The sequence below is a fragment of the Phasianus colchicus genome, chromosome 1, assembly GCF_987193195.1.
Source record: "Phasianus colchicus chromosome 1, bPhaCol1.hap1.1, whole genome shotgun sequence".
Lineage (NCBI taxonomy): Eukaryota > Metazoa > Chordata > Aves > Galliformes > Phasianidae > Phasianus > Phasianus colchicus.
The window spans coordinates 131369316-131388608 of NC_143436.1; the positions used below are offsets into that span (position 1 = coordinate 131369316).

Here is a 19293-nt window from a genome sequence, read left to right on the forward strand (position 1 = left end):
TAGGTAAGTGTCCTGTGCCTGCCCACCCTCACAGAGCAGTGGGCACAGAGGTGTGTGCCCAACGTGCCTGCCTGCAGCCCCCCACAGAGGATGGGGGGTTTGGGTCCTGCATCTCTTTGTGCCTCTTGGCTGGCAATGACAAACCCATCTCCAAGAGGACCTCTCACATCTGAACAAATCAGTACTGTCACCTCTCCTGTACACATAAAGAAAACTGCAAATGAGGCAGGAGAATAAACAATAAAAAGAAAAAACGTTCATAGAATCATAGTCATGAATCATAGAATGGCCTGGGTTGAAAAGGACCACAAAGGTCATCTATTTTCAACCCCCCTGCTATGTGTAGGGTCGCCAACCACCAGACCGGGCTGCCCAGAGCCACATCCAGCCTGGCCTTGAATGCCTTCAGGGATGGGGCATCCACAACCTCCTTGGGCAACCTGTTCCAGTGTGTCACCACCCTCTGTGTGAAAAACTTCCTCCCAGTATCTAACCTAAATCTCCCCTGTCTCAGTTTAAAACCATTCCCCCTTGTCCGCCCTTGTAAACAGCCATTCCCCCTCCTGTTCATATGCTCCCTTCAAGTACCGGGAGGCCACAATGAGGTCTCCCCAGTCTTCTCTTTTCCAAGCTAAACAAGCCCAGTTCCCTCAACCTTTCCTCACAGGAGAAATGCTCCAGCCCTCTGATCATCTTTTGTGGCTCTCCTCTGGACCCATTCCAAGAGATCCATGTCTTTCTTGTGCTGGGGGCCCCAGGCCTGTACACAGTACTACAAAGGGGGCCTCACAATAATTGAGTAGAAGGGAACAATCACCTCCCTCTCCCTGCTGGCCACCCTTTTAATACAGCCCAGAACACAGTTGGCCTTCCTTGTTTCAAGAGCACACTGCTGGCTCACGGCCAGCTTCTCATCCACCAGGACCCCCAACTCCTTCTGCACAGGGCTGCTCTCAAGGAGATCTTCCCCCAGTTTGTATAAATACCTGGGATTGCCCCAACCCAAGTGCAACACCCTGCACTTGGCCTTATTGAACCTCATTAAGTTCACATGGGCCCACTTCTCCAGTCTGTCCAGATCCCTCTAGAAACAAATTATTTCATTAGAGGAGAAAGTTACAATATCCAATAGTTTATTAGGGTGAGAATCTTTTACTACAACAAAATATACCATCAGATACTTCAGTCTAAAAATATTCCACGTATTTCATTAGTTTTTCATCCTTTCTTGACGAGGTATTGTAATTGTGTTATGGTTTCAAAGCAAAAGATGCTGAACACCCAGATAAGACCTTCTGACTTGTCTTGCTTAAGTCAGTTTTCTTGAATCCATTCCGAAGAGTGCACATCTAACCTGCAAATGGATATGGTGGGATTCCTTTCACCCCAAGCCCAGTGATCTACCAAAAAAAAAGAGAGGGGGGAAAAAAAAGATAAATGCATTAAGTCACCACTACCAAACATTCTTCTTTCACAATCACGACTGCTTTAATTTAGAAAAGGATGGTGTCCAACCTGACATACTACTGCATTGTGTATCCAGCTTGACACAGGCTGGAATTTCAACCCACACTCTTTACACACTAAGCGATAACAGGCCAGAGGCCACTCCTCAGTCCATCGTCCATTCCCCAAAAGCCTCTTCTCAGATGCTGCCAAGCCATAGCTCTGTAATTCCCCCCAACTATACGGAAGCAAAGGGTCTTTAAAACACAATCCTCAGGTGAGGTATTTTTTAAAGAGAGAATTTAGTTATAACTATCTAGAGAGTAAATAAAAGCAGATGTTTTTATCTGCCATTGTTTAGGGTACAAAACATCTTTCCGTAATAAATAGAAAACTCCCTCCTGGGAGGGGAGCAGTAAGAAGAGGTGAGGGCATAGGAAATTTGCACTGTCAGCTACAATATGCCATTATTACAGGGCCTACAGAACATTTCCTGACCCATTTTATTTGCTAGTATAGATGTCACCAGTAATAAATTTTAAATAAAGAAACATTTTCAAATCTCTGAATACATTTAAGTTTCTCCTCCTGCAACAGGAACCAAAAATATGAACTTCACATGTATGAATAGCATTCTAACAACCACCTTCCTCCTGCTTCCCACCACTCCAACTGTCGTGTTGTCTAAGTGCAGGAGGAAAAAAATGGCCTTCTAAAATGAAAGGAAAAAGAATCATTCACCTTGAAAACCCCACCAGCCTGCGGCTGCTGTGAGAGCCGCTCTCTATCCATCCCATCGCTGGCAGAAGTCACATACATCTCTGAATAATCCTTCCCTCCAAAGCAGCAGGAAGTTGTCTTGTCAACAGGAAGCTTCACCGTCTGGATTCTTTTTCCTGGAGAAAAGCATGCATGCTGTTTCTTGTTTGTCTACTTACAGCAAAAAAATTTAAACAAATTATTGCAAATAAGCCCTGTGGAGCCAGGTGCTCCACAGAAGCAAACATGGGGGCCCTGGGAGGTCCCATGCTGTGTTTCAGCACACTCATAGACAGTGGGACACAGAAGGCAAGTTTCTGTTAGCCACACTTCTGCCGACCAGGTGTTATTTGACAAGTTTCAATCTCAGTTATCACAAATGAATCGTGACCCAAATCCCAAATTAGAGCATGTCCTCTAATTAAATGCTAACATCCATAGCACAGACATCCACATCTGAGCTCATCATCTAGGCTGCCATATAGGCAATGGAAATGGAGTTTAATTCCTCCCTAAAACAGGTCACATGAAACCCAGCCCAGACCTGCTGACTTCTCTGTTTTAACTACAAAGGAAGCCTGGAGCGAGCAGAGCTCGTGCAGCTCTCACTACACCGCCACTGCCTGAAGTTAAGGAAGATTAATTCCTAGAAGATTTTCCTGAAATTTTAATAACCTTTCAAAGAAAGCTTGCATAAAATAGAGATCATGGGACACGTCTGAAGTTTACAAAAAAAACTCAGGGCTACCATAAATATTATGCATTTATTATGCAAAGAAATAACTACCATCCTAATGACAGAAGTAAACAGATTGCCTCTGGTGTTAATCAGAAGATTGCTGAGACACTTCAAAGCAGATTTTTCCACAACTCCTCCAAATTCCGGACAATATAATAATGGCTTGTAGCCATCATGCCTGTCTTGTTTATCTACAACTGACTTTCACTTTCTAGAAATACATACGAATCTCTTACAAAATATGTGATTCCCCTGGCTCTTCAGTTATGTGTGCACAAGACTTGGTCCCCTTACAGTAACACACTGTTCAGTGATGTGCTGAAAGAGCAGAATAGCAACCCTGATATTGGGAACTCTACAAAAGAATGAAAAAGAATGGAAAATTGGGTCTGCTGGACACCTCTGAGAACTTTTTGGTCAGCTTAAAAGTAGGGTAACCCTTTGCCAGGATGTGTTTATCAAAGCATTTTTGTCTAATTTATTATGTCCTCCAAAACCTTTGCCTCACCCAACAAGCTGTGCTTTGGTCTCCTGCAATGCAGTATCAGAATTGCAAAGAACTGACAGAAGCACACACCAAAGGCCTTCACCTGTTCCACAACACTGAGCAGGGCACAGGCACAGTGAAAAACAAAGATGTAACTGTAGGTGTCCCTGTTCATTGCCAGAGAGTTGAACTAGATGACCATTAAAGGTCCCTTCCAACTGAAAGAATTCTGTGATTCTATGTTTATTAAGCCATAGGTACAGTTCTGCCACAATTTTGGCTCAGGCACACCTGGTTGGGGTTGCTGCTCCCCAGGGATTGTTTGGGCTCTGTTTTGGTGTGAGAAAATACACTGGCTGTGCAGTCTAAGTTACAGTATGGCACATACTGTACACATACATCCCCCACATGTGTGGGATTAAGGGACCCATTTTACTTGCTAGCATGAATGTAACCCATATACCCAAACCTTGGGACTGAGAGAGATGTGTGGGTTTGTTTTTGTTTTGCTAAATGCCCTCACACAAGAGCTGGATACTTTCATACTGTCTTGCTTTCATTTCCGAAATAAATGAAAGAAAATAACAAGCTAACAGTGGTGAAAGAACCTCTTGTATGAAACAGACAGGGAAGTTTGACTCTGAGATTCCTTATGTTGCATAACAAGCTTCTTTGACACTGACCCATAATGATAAAAGAAAAATCAAAATGAAAGTTTTAAAAAAAAATCATAGTCAGTGTAATGGTGCTTAGGTTATATACAAATGTGGTTATCTCCTTTTTTTTTTCCCTGAGAAAAATAAATTTATCTAAATATCGAGAAAATTGTGTGAGAAGAAGCCCTGTGTGTTGCCTGGGAGTGACAAGGACCAAAATGAGTTCCAAGGCAACTGGCTCCAGCAGCACTTAGTGGTTACTCAGCAGCTGGAAGTGGAGAGATTACATGGCTATATTGGTTACATGGTATCTCGTAAAAAACACTCCAGAGGCCATCCGAAAAAAAACTGTCTGACACAAAGTCTGAGCAAAAAGGAGAGGGAAGAGCATTCAGAGGGTGACAACACACACCAAAGGAGAAGAGGCATGAGCCCATGAGATAAGGGAAGAAGCCCCCAATTGCATCTGCAAAGTGGTCCCAGCGCGAAACAGCCTGGATGATACTGTTTACAAAACTCTGAGATGAGCAATGCCTTCCTGGAGATGTGAGAAAATCTGCACCTGGATGCTCTGCAATCCACCCAAAAAAGTATTTTTCTATGTTTGGTATCTCTAGATGAGAAAAACTTCAACAAATCTTTCAGAGACCCTGTACAATCAAGGGATATAAAAATTATTGAAGAAGGAAGAATTGGAAAACAACTAATTCCCCATTAAAAGGCATGGTTTCATAAAACCAGATCACTAAGTGACTGGAAGGTAAGACAAGAGTTGGCACACACACAAGTTAGACATCCTTTTGAGTCCTTGGAAAGCCAGTGGGATCAGTCAGCACAGCCTTTCCCTGTAGCACATCCTGAATTTAAGGGCAGCAGCTACCTAGGCTAAAGAAGCCTCAACCTGAAAACCTGCTTCACCCTGAACCTCAGAAACTACATTTAGAAAAGATGCCAAACCAACAAGTTTTCTTTCCCAGAGCTGCTGGGATCTCCCAGCTGGAGCTTCGTCCTCCTGGGGTTGTGTCCTGCAGGACAGGAGGAAGTCCCACAGGTTGGCAGAGCCTTGGGTGAGTATAAATAAAGAGAAGGGAAAAGGCCACCTGAACCTCAGTTAAGATCCTGGAGGAGTCAGAAGAGAGGTGGCAGCCTACTTGGTGCACACGTCAGGCTCTGCAGCATGCTGCAGAACAGGCTCACATCAAGGGATGCTGGCATTCCTTAGTCTGCAGCCCCATAAAACCCCATGATTTCTGTTAGAGCAGGACCAGAACAGCAGATCCTGTGCTGCATCATGCAAACCTGAGCTGTCTGAGATTTGTCAAAAACAAGTTCTCATTCCCACTCACTGGCCCCTTGCAGACAGTGTGGTTCAGTCTTTCTCAAGTGCTTTTCAAGAGTTTATACCCAGACAAAATCATGCCTGGCAGACCACCAAAGATGAAGTGGGAGTAGCAACACATGGCAGACTCAGACAATGGGCACACCCAAGACATTACTGTGGGAACGATAAAATGCTGTGGGATTCATTAAATATTTTTTTGTGATTTCAGTTGCAAAATTTATCATGCAAATAACGTTCAACAATTAAAAAAAAAAAATGTTGCTAGCATCAGAATCATGTGAAACTTGTATTAATTTCAGCAGGGTGCCCACAACAAAACACCATGTTAAAAAAGCAAGACAAAAAAAGGCTTAAATCACCATTACCATTTCATGGCTTATCAATAATTTTCCACATCATTTATTATTAGTAAAGGTGAATACCGTGGATGCCTAGCTACTGCCTACCCACCAAGGGTGATAACACAGATGAGCTGTTCCAAAGGCAGCTAGGAGAAATCTTTGGATCCACTGGCCTCATCCTTATGGCAAATTTCAACTTCCCAGACATCAGCTGGAAATATCACATTGCCATGACATTGCAAGTCTGCAGAATTCCAAAAGAAAGCTGAAGATCACTTCCTGTTACAAGTACTTAGTGAGCCAACTAGGAAAGGTGTCCTACTGAACCTGTTGTTGAGAATTGAGAAGGCTGATGGTAGGTAGCATTGCAGCAGGTGACCATCTTGGCCACTGTGATAACAAATTAGCTGAGTTCAACACTTCTGGTGTAAGGAGAAAAAGGGCCAGCAGAGTTGGAGCCCTGAGAATCAGCTCTGGAGTGTTTAAGGGTCTGGGAGAGCTGGTTGACTTTTAAGAACCACCTTTCAAAAGCCCAAGAGCAGGCAATCCTGTTGTGTCAACAAGTCATACTGGCCGGTGTGGTGTCCGACAACAAAATAAGCTGTTCTAAATATGTCAAGAGTGAGAAGAGGCCTAAGGAAAACACTGGATTGTGCAGATGGTCACCTAGCAAGTAGAGATGAGGAAAAGTCAGAGTTATATTTAGTACCTTTTTTGCCTATTTTTAATATTAATGTTAATATATATTTTAATATTAATGACAGATCTTGAGCTGCCCAATCCTCTGAGTTGGAAGAGCATGACTGGGGGAGTGCTGACTTTCCATTTCTGGCCACTGAAATTGTAAGGGACTATTTGCAACAGTTGAATGTTCAGAAGTCTATAGGGCCTGACGGGAATGGACTTCAGAGTGCTGAAGGAGATAGTACATTATAGCTGGACAGCTCTCAACAGTTCACCAAAAACTGAGGAAGCCTGTGAGATCCCCACTGACTGGAAGCCAGCTGATGTTACACCCAGATACAAGAAGGGTATAAAAGAAGACATACAAAACTATAGAGCTGTTAACCTAAACTCAGTACCCAGAAAAATGATAGAGATTGTTCTGGGTGCTATAAGAAGGCGCTTAAAGAACAAAGCTATTATCAGGCATAATCCACATGAGTTCATCAAGGGAAAGTCCTGTCTTAGCGATTTGATATCTTCACACAGTAAGGTCACCTGCTTGGTGGATGAAGTGGATGTAATCTTTCTTGATTCTAGTAAGGCCTTCAATATCATCCCTCACTGCATCCTTCTGAACAAGTAGCCCAGCTATGAGATGAACAGGTACGTGCCACGCCATACTAAGTGTGGAACTGGCCTTGCAGGGGAATCTAGATAGACTAGAGCATTGGGCCATCAGCAATGGCATGACATTCAACAAAGAATGGTGGGTGCTGCATCTCACTGCTCCTTGCAGCTCCCTGAGTAAGGAAAACAGAGGGAGATGCCGGGCTCTGCTCCTGGGAAGTTATGGCAGGACAGAACAGCACAATGCTGCATAAGGGGAGGTTCAGACTGGGCATTAGGAAACATGTATTTACCGTTTAGGTGGACAGACATAGGAGGTCTTCCTAGAGAGGTCTTGGAGTCCCACACCTGTCAGCATTTGAGATGCATTTGGACAATGCCCTCAATAATATGTTTTAACTTTTGGTTAGTCCTGAAGCAATCAGGCAGTTGGATCTGATGATCTTCGTAGGTCCTTTTGAACTGATCTAACTATTCTCATGTTCTATTCAAATGTTTTATTTTAACTCAAACAATTCACACGTGTAACAGTAATTCCTCACTGCAGCTTTATCTTTTCCAACGCAACAGAGGCTGGGAACAATGGAAACTTATTTACAAATTGCTTCTAGAAGCAATAAAAGACACTTGCTAAAAACAAACAAACAAACAAAAATTTAAAAAAAAGAAAAAAAAGGCTTAATAATAACAGTTGTACCATTTCTGTGTTGAGGGGAGAAGAAAAACTCACATTTTTTTTTAAATGCAAGGACTCACCTGTCTCAGGATCAAGGCGAATCACTCTCCCACCATTGTAGCAAGCTACCCAGAGTTTGCCTTCTGTATCAATGCACATCCCATCAGGAATGTTCTCCTCTTTTTCCACTTTGTATATACTCCTACGGTTGCCTGCAAGGTAGAAGAAAAAGTACAACTAAGAGATGCTCTCTTCTGGTGTATCACTCATGCTCCATATTTAGAATAGAAACTAATGATTTAGAATAGAAACTAACAATTTTAAAAATAAATATATATATATGATTTAATATGTATATATATATATATTCAGAACATGAACTATGTATTCTGAAAGCAGACTGAATTCTTTCAAGTATGGTTTGCTTCCAGTCAGAGAACTGGAGATTTTCATCAGACTGCTGAAACGTGCCAATTATCAGTGTTACAACACAAAACTGACCTTCAGCTACATAAACTGAGAGTTTATATAAACAGAGATTTAGGAAAAGCAATAACTTCAAAGGCACAAAAAACACTGTCAACTTAAAAACAAATAGTTCTATCTGAATTTCTATCCACTGTTATTAAAGAAAATTAAAACCAACTTTGCAACATTGTTTATTTTATGCTCTGACAACTTCAATGTTTCTCATATGTTGCAATGCTTTTAATGAGTTTCTTTTGTGCTCCTAGGGATTATCAGATTGCCCACAGAAAAATAAGCAGGGGGAAGGAGGGAGAACCAAACCATTTCCTAAAGAAAAAAAATAAATCATAAACCAGAAACATAGTAAAGACATCAGGACAAGATGCTACACCTAAAATGACTTAAAATGTTTTAAAATAAACAACATTTCAAATTGACAGGATTCTTTTAAGGCAAAATCCTGCAGTCTGTGTATTCAAAAGCAATTTCTTAGTCCAAGTCACTCAAATTTTTGTTTTGCCCAAGCATGTAGGAGCCCTTATGGGCTTGTTTTGCTTTGTTTTAAATGAGTGAAGGAAGAAGACTTTTGAGTTACTGATTTCCAGCTGTTGCTAAGATCTGTCTGCTTGGGATTTAAAAAACAAAATAGGGTGAAAAAAAATCTAGAGAAGCCTAGCAGCAGTTTTGAAAAGCTAGCCTCATGCAGCCACGGAAATCTAAGCATACAAGGAACACTGCCCTTTTTATGCAGGAAGAGCAGGTCAGATCATGTTTAGTAACAGGAGTCCAGATTACTACTCAAACTCCATTATGCAATTGAAATATTTTATATTAGCAACTGCCTCTGGTTTGTTTGAGATATAGACCTATGGGAGCACATATGAGTTTTAATATGGCTTCTGCTGCTTAGTTCTAAGGAGGATTCTGAAGAAGTGCACACGAAGCTCAGAACCTAATTCATCATCTTGGTAATAACCAGAATGAAAACTAACACCACAATCTTCAGGCACAAATGACTATTTTAAAACACCACAGTTCGTACCAATTTTTCCAGTTTGGAGGTCATAATCAAAGGCATCCACTGAGTAGGACAAGCTGTCAATATAAAAGAAGGTTTTGTGATCCAGCGACCAGTCCAGCCCATTGGAAATGTCCACCTGATCAAAGTGCTTCACCACAGAGTGGTCAGGGCAGAGCATGTACAGGGAGCCCTGGCGAGGTTCCAGCACTGCAGGTCGAATCTCTTCAGCCATCGTACCTGTGCAGGGCCATAGGGCAGAAAGCAGGTTCAGAGGGAATGAACAGGGTTTATTGGCAGCCCCTCGCTGTGATGATGCCCACACTGCCAGTAGGAAAAGGGAGCAGCAGAGAGGCTTCAGAAATTCAGGGAAGAACCAAAGAGGAAGGTAGATTTCAGAAGTGCTTGCATCTAGCAGATGACAAAAGAGCCTTTGTTTTGACTGCTGAAATGGCATGCAGTCAAACTTCTGCAAAATGTTTTTACTTTCAAAAATAAAGAAAGGTGTTGGCAACACTTAATTTCCAACATACCTTAATATTTTGTATTGAAGAAGCATGGGAAATACTTTCCCTCAGAAATTGTCTTACAAAAACAAATCTCATCTTTGTGGCTCTACGCTGTCAGCTAACAGTGGATCTTGTGGAAAAGCAGGCTAAGGTAAACCTGAAGACCTAACTGCACAGCAGGTGCACAGAGCAGTGCTTTTAAAGCTGGGAGAGAACCAGGAGATGGCTGAGGCAGGAAGATATCTCTGGCTATCACCTAGTCTCACCCCTGCTCAGAGCATGTTGCTCAGGACCAAGGTCGGTCTGGTCTTGAATATCTCCACAGATAGAGACAGCACAGCTGCTGTGGGAAACCTGCTCCACTGCCTGACCATCCTAACAGATGACCAGCAACAGAGTTCTCTTGCATTTACACACAATTTCCTTAATGTCAGTCTATAACCTCTTGTCCAGAGTACCACTGAGCAGAATCCAGATCCACCTCCTTTACCAGCACCCTACCAGGTTCTTACAGCCAAATACCCTTGAGCCTTCTCTTTTCTGTGCTCCAGTATTTCCACTGGCACTCTGTCAGCACTCAAAATGAGCACACCAACAGGGTAAAGACAAGGTGTCTTAAACTAGGCAGACCCTGAATAGTAGCCCTCTTTTTACATAAAGAATCCTGATCAGGTGGTGGCCAGGTGATCCAAACACATTTCTAAATGAGACTGAATTCTAATGGAAGACCAAAAGAAAGTCCTTACTATAAACCACATATAAAAATACATGTGAACTATATAGTTTGTATTTTCATATATGTATTGACTACAAACCAACACTACATCTCCAATTGACTGCTGCATGCTGACAGTAAAACCACAGAGAAGGAGCAGGGCAAGCACTGAGCAACCACAGAAAGGAACCAGATGCAGCATACCTGCAAAATACCTTCCTGCAGGATCTATTTTCCCATCATTGAATCGGTTCTTTGCTTTATCTCTGTCCACCTGAGCAATGGTGGTTACCAATTGCTCTTTCCATTTCAAAGCAGCAAACCTGGTTCCCAGCGTGATGACATAATCCCCCGACTTCCGAAGAGCCACAGAGCTCACAGGAGCATCTAGGAACAGGAAGGGAGGAATGTGCCAGTAATGGCAGATTAGTATACAGTAGTTAAATAAAAAATAAAAATTAAAAAAAAATGAGTGTGAAGATAACATCTCTGTAAAAGCCTCCAATCAGATGCAATATAAAGGAGAGCAACTTTAAACAGAGCAATAGAATCTGAGATAGGATTTAACAGAAAAGACTTAGGAATATGCATAGGACTGATCACCAACTCTCTAACTAAAACATCTGCTGTATTTATAGCTCTGTAGAGATATAGTTTTGCTAATGCTTACAACCACCATAGCCATCCGTGCTGCCAAAAGGAGCCGCCCCCTGGTGGCCACCAGCTTGTGGCACCCTTTGGTTTGCAGCCCCACCAGAGACACCACCACACAAGAAACGCAATGCAGGCACTGCCCAGCTGCATGTGTGATGATGCATGAGGAATGGGGAGGAACACAAGGGCAAAGCTTTAGGGTGCGGAGTGTTCCAGCCACTCCAGTGCTTACCAGACCCTTGCTTTCTCCATGGCGCAACAGCCTCTATTTGCAAAGAGGGCACATGCATCTTTTCATATGGCCCACTGCACTGAACCAGGGCTGCCAGGAGCTTTGCTGGGCCCTGCTGAGGATGTACACGTGCAGCACAGGCAGCAGTGTATCAATAGGGCACTCTCGTCTCCCCAAGCTGCAGGGTCACAGTGCCACCAGCCCCAAAACTCTGAGGAGCAGCACTCATTCCAGGTTCAGCTTGGCTAACTGCCCCACTCAGATGTGTAAGCACACTGCTGAAGCTGCAGGTAGCCCTGGCTCAGCTATGCTGGCAAGTGGGTGCCGCTTTCTTCTTCCTGATAAAGCACTGCAGGAAAAAGGGTACAGCAGGCCAGAAAGATGGAAGCAGACACTACACTGCTCCACGTAAACACAGTGTAAGCCACCATATCAGCCCTCATGTCTGGCTTGGCCGCAGCCACCTACAGGGCTTTGCTGAGGAGCATCCACTGGAACTGCTCTTCTTTGCAACACCATTATAAGCTGCACAGGAAGGTGGCTGTAAGGTTATAACGGTGTTCTGCCTGACAAGCAGATAAAGGGCATCTGAAGCTGTTGCTAACCATAGGGCTACCATAATTCTCTGTGAGCTTCAGTAATGCAACTCTCTCATTTTTCACTTCGGACATCAACCCACTGTTTTAACTACGTGCACTCTCTGACTGTTCTTTTTTCTCCTGTCTATACATTGTGGTATTCTCAAAGGCACAGCTATTCTTATCACTATTTTACTACTAAACAGAGGAAATGGAAGGAAGTTAAAAAAAACCAAACAACCTGAAGCGCAGCTACTTTAGCTGCTATCCCTCCTACGTTTGCAAAGGCTGATCAGGAGACCTGAGAGCAGCCTTTCTGTATCTAAATGGGGACTATAAGAAAGAAGGGGACAGACTCTTTAGCAGGGTCTGTTGTGATGGGACAAGGGGAAATGGTTTCAAACTAAAAGAGATTTGGGTTGGGTATAAGGAAGAAGTTCTATTACAATAAGGGTGGTAAGGCACTGGAACAGGTTGTCCAGAGAAGTGGTGGACGCTCCATCCATTCAAGGTCAGGCTGAATGGAGATCTGAGCAATCTGATGTAGCTGTAGGTGTCCCTTTTCATTGCAAGGGGATTGGACCTTTAAGGGCTCCTTCCAATTCCAACAGCTCTATGATTCTATGATCACACCACCTGTGCAGCCCAAGCCAGGGATGCAGAGGGTGGGCAGCGGCACTGCTGCAGCCAGGTCAGGGGAAGGGAGTTTGGGAAACAATGTTTCCAAATCAGCGCCACTCCTCCTTTCATCTTGAAACTGGTAGCTATGCTGATTTTAGGGGCAGAAAGTCCAGATCAATGCACTGTGAGGTGTTGGGTGGGCAAATCAAGTGACTTTCACTATGAGTTACTAAACGTGACACACCACTAAAACCCAAGTTAAATTATGTCAGGAGCTGCCCTGAGACGGACCCATAGAAATTTACATTATCACTTCCAGAAGTTAATGTACAACTGTTTATTAGTGCTAGCACACCTCTTCTTTTCTGGAACAAAGCCCTAAACTATTGAACACAACCAACCATTGAGCATCACAGAATCACAGAATGGCCAGGGTTGGAAGGGACCTCAAAGATGATGAATCTCCAACCCCCCCGCCACATGCAGGGCCACCAACCTCCCCATTTAATGCTAGACCAGGCTGCCCAGGGCCCCATCCAACATGGCCTTGAACACCTCCAGGGACAGGGCATCCACAACATCTCTGGGCAGCTGTGCCAACACCTCACCACTCTCTCTGCAAAGAACTTAAAGAACTTGCATCACCAAGCACCACAGCAGCTCCTTACCCACGGACACAGCCTGCACCTGCCCGCTGCCCGCATCCCAGCGGCACACCTTCCTGCCCGTGATGTCCACGTACAGCAGCGAGTTCTCCTTCTCGTCCCACACCGGGGACTCCCCGAGCCTGTAGCGGTCAGTCCCGATGCACTCGATCTTAACGGAGGACATGCCTGAGGGGAAAGCACGGCTGTATGCACCCGCGGGAGCGCAGCGCGCCCGGGCACACGCAGTTCCCCACCGCGAAGCCGGCACGGGGACCGCTCGGCCCAGGCCCGTGCCCGGCCTCCCCGGCCGCTCCGCAGCGCCTCTCTCGGCGCCGCCGCTCCCGCCGGGCGTTGCGAGCCGTACCTGAAAGAAGGAAGGAAAGAGAGAGTCGAACCCAGCGGTAACAGCGCGCCTACCTGCTGCCGGCCCGCACCGCCGCGCCCGGCCCGACGCCGCCGCTCTTATACGGCGGGAGGCGGGGAGGCGGCCACGCCAGCCCGGGGCCGAGGGGCAGCGGCGCGGGGCCGGGCCCGGCCCGCGGCCCTCCCCGGGGCACTGCGGGGCTGGGCAGAGGGCCGACGGCGGCACACCGCGGGGTCACGTAGTTGCAGTGCTTCTTCCGGAGCCACTGAGCCCCGAGGCGGGCAGCCGGGCTCTCGTGGCCCTGAGCCGGGTCTGTGCACAGAACAGTGCGGTTTCACTCACAGTGCGGTTTCACTCACAGTGCTCTGATCTCGTTCACAGAATCCTCCCCTACGACGACAGGCTGAGGGAGCTGGGCTTGTTCAGCCTGGAGAAAAGAAGGCTGCGGGGTGACCTCATTGCAGCCTTTCAGTACCTAAAGGGAGCCTACAAACAGGAGGGGAATCAACTCTTTGAAAGGGTGAGTGACAGCAGGACAAGGGGAAATGGTTTTAAGTTGAGGCAGGGAAGATTTAAGTTGGATGCTGGGGTGAAATTCTTTACAGAGAGAGTGGTGAGGTGCTGGAACAGGCTGCCCAGAGAGGCTGTGGGTGCCCCATTCCTGGAGGTGTTCAAGGCCAGGTTGGATGGGGCCCTGGGCAACCTGGTCTAGCATTAAATGTGGAGGTTGGTGGCCCTGCATGTGGCAGGGGGGTTGGAGATTCATGATCCTTGAGGTCCCTTCCAACCCTGGCCATTCTGTGATTCTGTGACCCGAGGCAAGTTATTACTGACTGCCAGCACAGAAAACAAACATCCAGGAAAAAGAAGTGCCACAGTAGCTCTGGGTTTTGTGCATTTCACAAGGAAAGTCAAAAAAAAAAAAAAAAAAAAAAAATCATTGAGAATTTAATCATAGAATCACAAAGGTTAGAAAAGACCCCTGAGATCACTTAATCCAACCACCAGCCCATGCCCACTGACCACTCAGTGCCACACCCACACGGTTCTTGAACACCTTCAGGAACAGCACCACCTCCCTGGATGGTGGTCACTGCCTCACCACTCTTCTTAGAAGAAAATTTTCTCATTATCCAACCTGAATCTCCCCTGGCACAATCTGAGGCCATCATTCCCTCTCGTCCTATTGCTGTTACCTGGTTGAAGAGGCCAACACCCATCTCGTTACAACCTCCCTTGTAGAGAATGATAAGGTCTCCCCTGAGCCTCCTCTTCTCTGAACAATTCAGTTCCTTTAGCCCTTAAGAGTTGTGCTCCAGACTCCTCGCAGGTTTGTTACCCTTCTCTGGACACGCTCCAAGGTCTTGATATCTTTCCTGCAGTGAAAGGCCCAAAACTGAACACAGTACTCAAGGTGAAGCCTCACCAGTACCAAGTACAGAGGTAAGTTGAAACTCAGCTGTCGCTTTTCACAAAACTCAGCCATGTGTGCTGCTCTCCAGGTGCCCTTGCACACAGTGAGGCCATTGTGCATCAACAGGTCACTGCCTATGCCAGCAGGAGATGCTCACAGCCCTGCCCCACCAGCAACCTCTGTGCTCCTCACTGACCTTGGCCTTTGCCAGTGTGGTTAGGGAGCATCAAAACAAGCTGTGTATTGACACACACCTTGGGTGAAAATTAACAGATGATGCGCGCTCCATGTTACAACACCAATTCTCCCTTCTGCCAAAGCGTCAAATATTTTGAACTTAGACCTCTAGTTATGTGGCACAGTGCCCCCCCCTTTGACTTTTCTGTAATTGCTAACCCAGGCTTGCTGAAAGACAAAACAGAGGAATTTGTGCGTTCATCCACTCATGAGTGACTTCGTGAAGAGTAACTTGGCCTCAGGTTTACCAGTAGAGGGAAGAGAGATGCCAAAGGAGCTGGCCACTTCCCACTGCTGCACTGCAACCACAATGTTTACCACACGATGAGTGCTAAGAGGAACACAGCATCCCTGTGGCTTCCCACCAGCCAGTGGCACAGAGGTGCTTGGTGGGCCCGCCTGTTGCTGCACCTGGTAGGACTCCTTGCATTCACTGTAATCCAGCTGCATGGGAGTGGTGCATTATCACAACCACTAATAACACAAGGCATGAGAGATCCCACAAGGGGAAGAAGTAGTTCCACCCAACAAGAGGGGGTGGTGGACAACTTCACAGCATGTAAAAAGAAAGCAGTTCTTGCATGTGCAGGTTCCTGAGAGGCTGCAGTTCTTTCTTCTTTTTCATGAGCCCAACCCTGCTGTTTCTTCATTTTTAGAGCTATCTCTGTCTTTTCTTTATTTACTTTTCTTAGTATATAGCTGGGGAAAGCAAGATGAGAAGTGGACACTGCCGTGCATTTGCTTTCAGCCAAACATCATTCATGAGCTTTTCTGCCTGGATCAAGCTTTCATCTGTCAGCAAGCAGCAGGTAGGTGAGCATGCTGAGAGCTCACAGCCATGTACTGCTCTGGATGATCAAAACCAGGTCTGTAAGCACTCACATGATTTGAACATTTGCCAAAGCTCAGCATTTACCTGCTTTGCAAACATCTCCTTGAGAGAAGGCAGCACAAGGCTGGTAAGCAGCAAACTTGTGCCCGCTGATTATTTTATATGGTACCTCAAGTCTAACACACCTTGCTAGCATGCTGTCAAGGAAGTGAATGTAGAATGGATTAGGAGCCCTAAATGGGGGGATATCTTTTCTAAAAAGGATTGCACCAAGTTACCACGAAGTTGTATCAAAGCATTTAGCCTTAAAAGACCAGCTTCTGTCACGGAATTATCAAAGGTACCCTTTACTTATTAAGATTTATTGGGCAGGCTTCTTTGAGCATCATTTCTTGTGTACTGGGCGCAAACCCAAGTAAAAGCATCACAGAATGGAGTGCTATAACCAAACACATGGTGTGGCCCCTCTCGCTGCAGATGGTTTCTCAAACACCCCTCACACTGCCACATGTGCCTCCCAGCTCCTGTGTCAGCACAGCACCTGCTAGCACTAGTTCCTGCCATCCCAGGCCACCTCACAAAGCTCGAGTGTCAGGCCGGGCCTCCCCAGCTCTCTGCTCCTCCAGTGGGGAACAGGGAGCCTCAGAAAGGGTGAGCATTCTTCCAGTGGAGCATGGCCAAGAAATGTTTCCTAATGCCTTGCTTTCCTGCTCTTTGTACCCCATGTGGCCTGGATTTGCATTTTGCTTGCCTTGGGAAAAAGAAAGATCATTGATATGTCCTGTGGCAGCTGCAGAATTACAGCCACAATGGCAGTATCAGTAACAGTGCCCTCAGTGTTCGCAGCTCTCAGGCACACAAGCCCTTCTTCAAGCCCAAGTCAGAAGCAAACCTCAAATTAACTGCAGGTTTGGGACAACTGCTCTGAGTTTAATTCAGTGCATTCAATCAGACAATTCGAGAGGAGTCTGTTTTCTGGATTAGCTGCCTGTGACCCATGTAAACGATGACTTGCTCACAGTTATTCCACATCACCTGGCCTATCCAGTTCTCCGCCTTTAGTCTTATTTTGGCCAGGGGAGACCAGGGGACAGAAGGATAATCCTGTGCCCTTTCAGAGATAGCAGAACAATGCTGAGCCATCAGCTGGAGGAGTAGAACTGCCGTCTGGCCCTATCCATCCAGATGCAAATGGAGCCCAACTTATCAGTGATGCCGCAGCATCACCCCAGGAGATAAGAGAGGTGGAGCCATGGAGGAATGCACTCAGACCCAGCTGATCAGGTGGCAGCGGGTGCCCACGGGAATGATTTCTCCCTTCAGCTATCTCATCTCTGCATTTCTGGAGCCAACACCATTTTCCCAAATGGCACACAACACATTCTCTTTTCCTAAGTGCCATCCCCAGCGGGCTCCCTGTGGTTACCGAGGCCTCAGCAAATATGAGGAGTGGCGTCTTGATGTCGGTCACAAGTTCAAAGGCTATTGGACGACCAGAAAGTTTCTTGAAGACATCTTTTATGCACTGCTGTTGCATTAGGTTTGGAATTCCTCCTCAGGTCACGGGCCCACCAGTCTGGCTGGAAGAACGCCTCTGTAGCCATTAGGGCACCCTGTAAAGGAATGCCTGTCGAAGTGCCCGGTGCTCATCTCCAGGATGCGGGCAGGTGGGGCAGCACCTGGGGGAAAACAAGAGACTGGAAAAAATGTCTTGAGGATGGCAGAGTAAAAAGCCATAAAGGTGTCATTAGCAAGCCTAGCAGATTTAGAACAATGCCTCAGATAAGGCAGCCCAGCCAAAACAGATACCAGCTTCAGGGCTCTGGGAGAACAGCCCGACAAAAGGCAGAAAGGCAGGGCAAGGTGGATCTAGGACACAGCCCCAGTCATGTGAGGCCTGCTGGAGAAAGAGATTATCTGGAAGCTTTACTCGTAGAGGCAGAGAAACTAATGGGCAAATACCTGAGGCTGCTTCTCCTTACACAGCAATATAAATTTACCCAAACTACATGTGAAGGAATTATTTTTAGAAACACGTGCCTGCACATCTGCTATTTGAAAACAACTCCCCAACTGCTATATAATTTTTAGAGAAAAAAAAATAGTTTTGCTTCAAGAAACTCTGCTTGCTGTCCCAGCAATCTAGTTCTGTCCCATCACTGAAGAAGAGTCCACTTGCAAGAGCGGAGCGGAGCTGAGCTCTGATGCAGTTATCCCAGAATAGAGCCATAGAAATCGTTTGAGTTGGAAGGGACCTTTGAAGGTCATCAAGTTGAATTCCCCTGCAGTGAACGGGGACACGTACAGCTACATCAGGGTGCTCAGAGCCCTGTCCAGCCTGTTGGGGATGGCCCAGACTAGTGGGCAGTGCTGCAGAATTGCACCCCAGAAGGTGCCAAGGTCTGCTGTGCCATGATGCTGGCATAAAGGAAGATAAAGAAGCAGAACCAGAACTCAGGACTCTGCAAGCCTTCACATATCCCTAAAGCAGCAGTACTAAGCCACTCCATTGTTCCTCATCTCTGTCCTTTGCCAGTACTTTTCCTTTGCATGCCTAGCTCCCAGATTGTGCAAGGAGCTTCCTCTTACTCATTAATTCACATCAAATGACTGTTTTCCCAATAGATGTGTCAATTCCCTGCAGTGCTAAACCCATCATAGGTACTAGGATCATCTGAGTTCACACTGATCGTGATGACTGGCTTGTCATGTTATCTCAGTTCACACAGGCACATTTAGTAATTCAGTCACTGCACACACTTCTTGCTCTGCCATCTCTGCCACACAGCCTGCATGCCTGGCCATCACCCAAGACTGCAGTGAGATATGACATCAAAACCAAGCATGAACTTTGAAGGCTGTTTTTAATAGTCAAGCATTTGTCATTTCTCCTTGTATGGTTTGGGATTCGTGATGCAAAGAGAACATTATACAAAGGATGTATGTAATGGCACAGTCAAAGCACCAGTTACAGTTAAAAAGTGTTTTCTCTTTAGGCAAAGACAAATTCAGAGACAGTGGTGCTGGGAATCACCATGAAGGCCCTGCTTGTGTTTGGGAGAGTTTGGCCCAAGTTACCATCAACAAGTAACCAGACTGCCATGGCTGTTGGAACTCTCATTTCTGCAAATCAGCAGCAGCTGTTACCAAAAGAGACAAATGGCAATATCCATGTCCTTCTTTGCCTTTCTCACACCCCAGGCACAACCAGACTGTACATTCAAAGAGATGAGAGGCCACTAGTCAAAAAGCCACTAAAAGGCAG

At 45.8% G+C, this 19293-nt stretch overlaps 1 protein-coding gene across 2 annotated transcripts; it reads right to left on the minus strand.

Annotated features, from left to right (window-relative positions):
- Window positions 1-1142: 1142 nt before the first annotated feature.
- On the minus strand, window positions 1143-13729 carry LOC116230715 (regucalcin). Of its 2 annotated transcripts, none has more exons than XM_031596042.2 (7): window positions 13599-13729; window positions 13203-13367; window positions 10654-10836; window positions 9250-9465; window positions 7820-7951; window positions 2188-2342; window positions 1143-1400 (listed from the first exon to the last, which is right to left on the minus strand). In XM_031596042.2, exons 2-7 carry the CDS (start codon window positions 13363-13365, stop codon window positions 1350-1352), a joined length of 900 nt encoding a protein of 299 aa, XP_031451902.1. In that variant the 5' UTR covers window positions 13366-13367; window positions 13599-13729; the 3' UTR covers window positions 1143-1349. The 2 variants fall into 2 exon arrangements, with proteins under 2 accessions (XP_031451902.1, XP_031451903.1); XM_031596043.2 differs by having other exon boundaries at window positions 13546-13684.
- Window positions 13730-19293: the final 5564 nt, after the last annotated feature.

Coding starts and splice junctions, on each gene's coding strand:
- LOC116230715 (XM_031596042.2), bottom strand. CDS start 13,365: ATGTCCTCCGTTAAGATCGAGTGCATCGGGACTGACCGCTACAGGCTC. Junction 7,952..9,249: donor CCTCCAAACTGGAAAAATTG/GTACGAACTGTG, acceptor TCTACCTTGCAG/GCAACCGTAGGAGTATATAC. Junction 1,401..2,187: donor AGGCTGGTGGGGTTTTCAAG/GTGAATGATTCT, acceptor TTTTTTTGGTAG/ATCACTGGGCTTGGGGTGAA.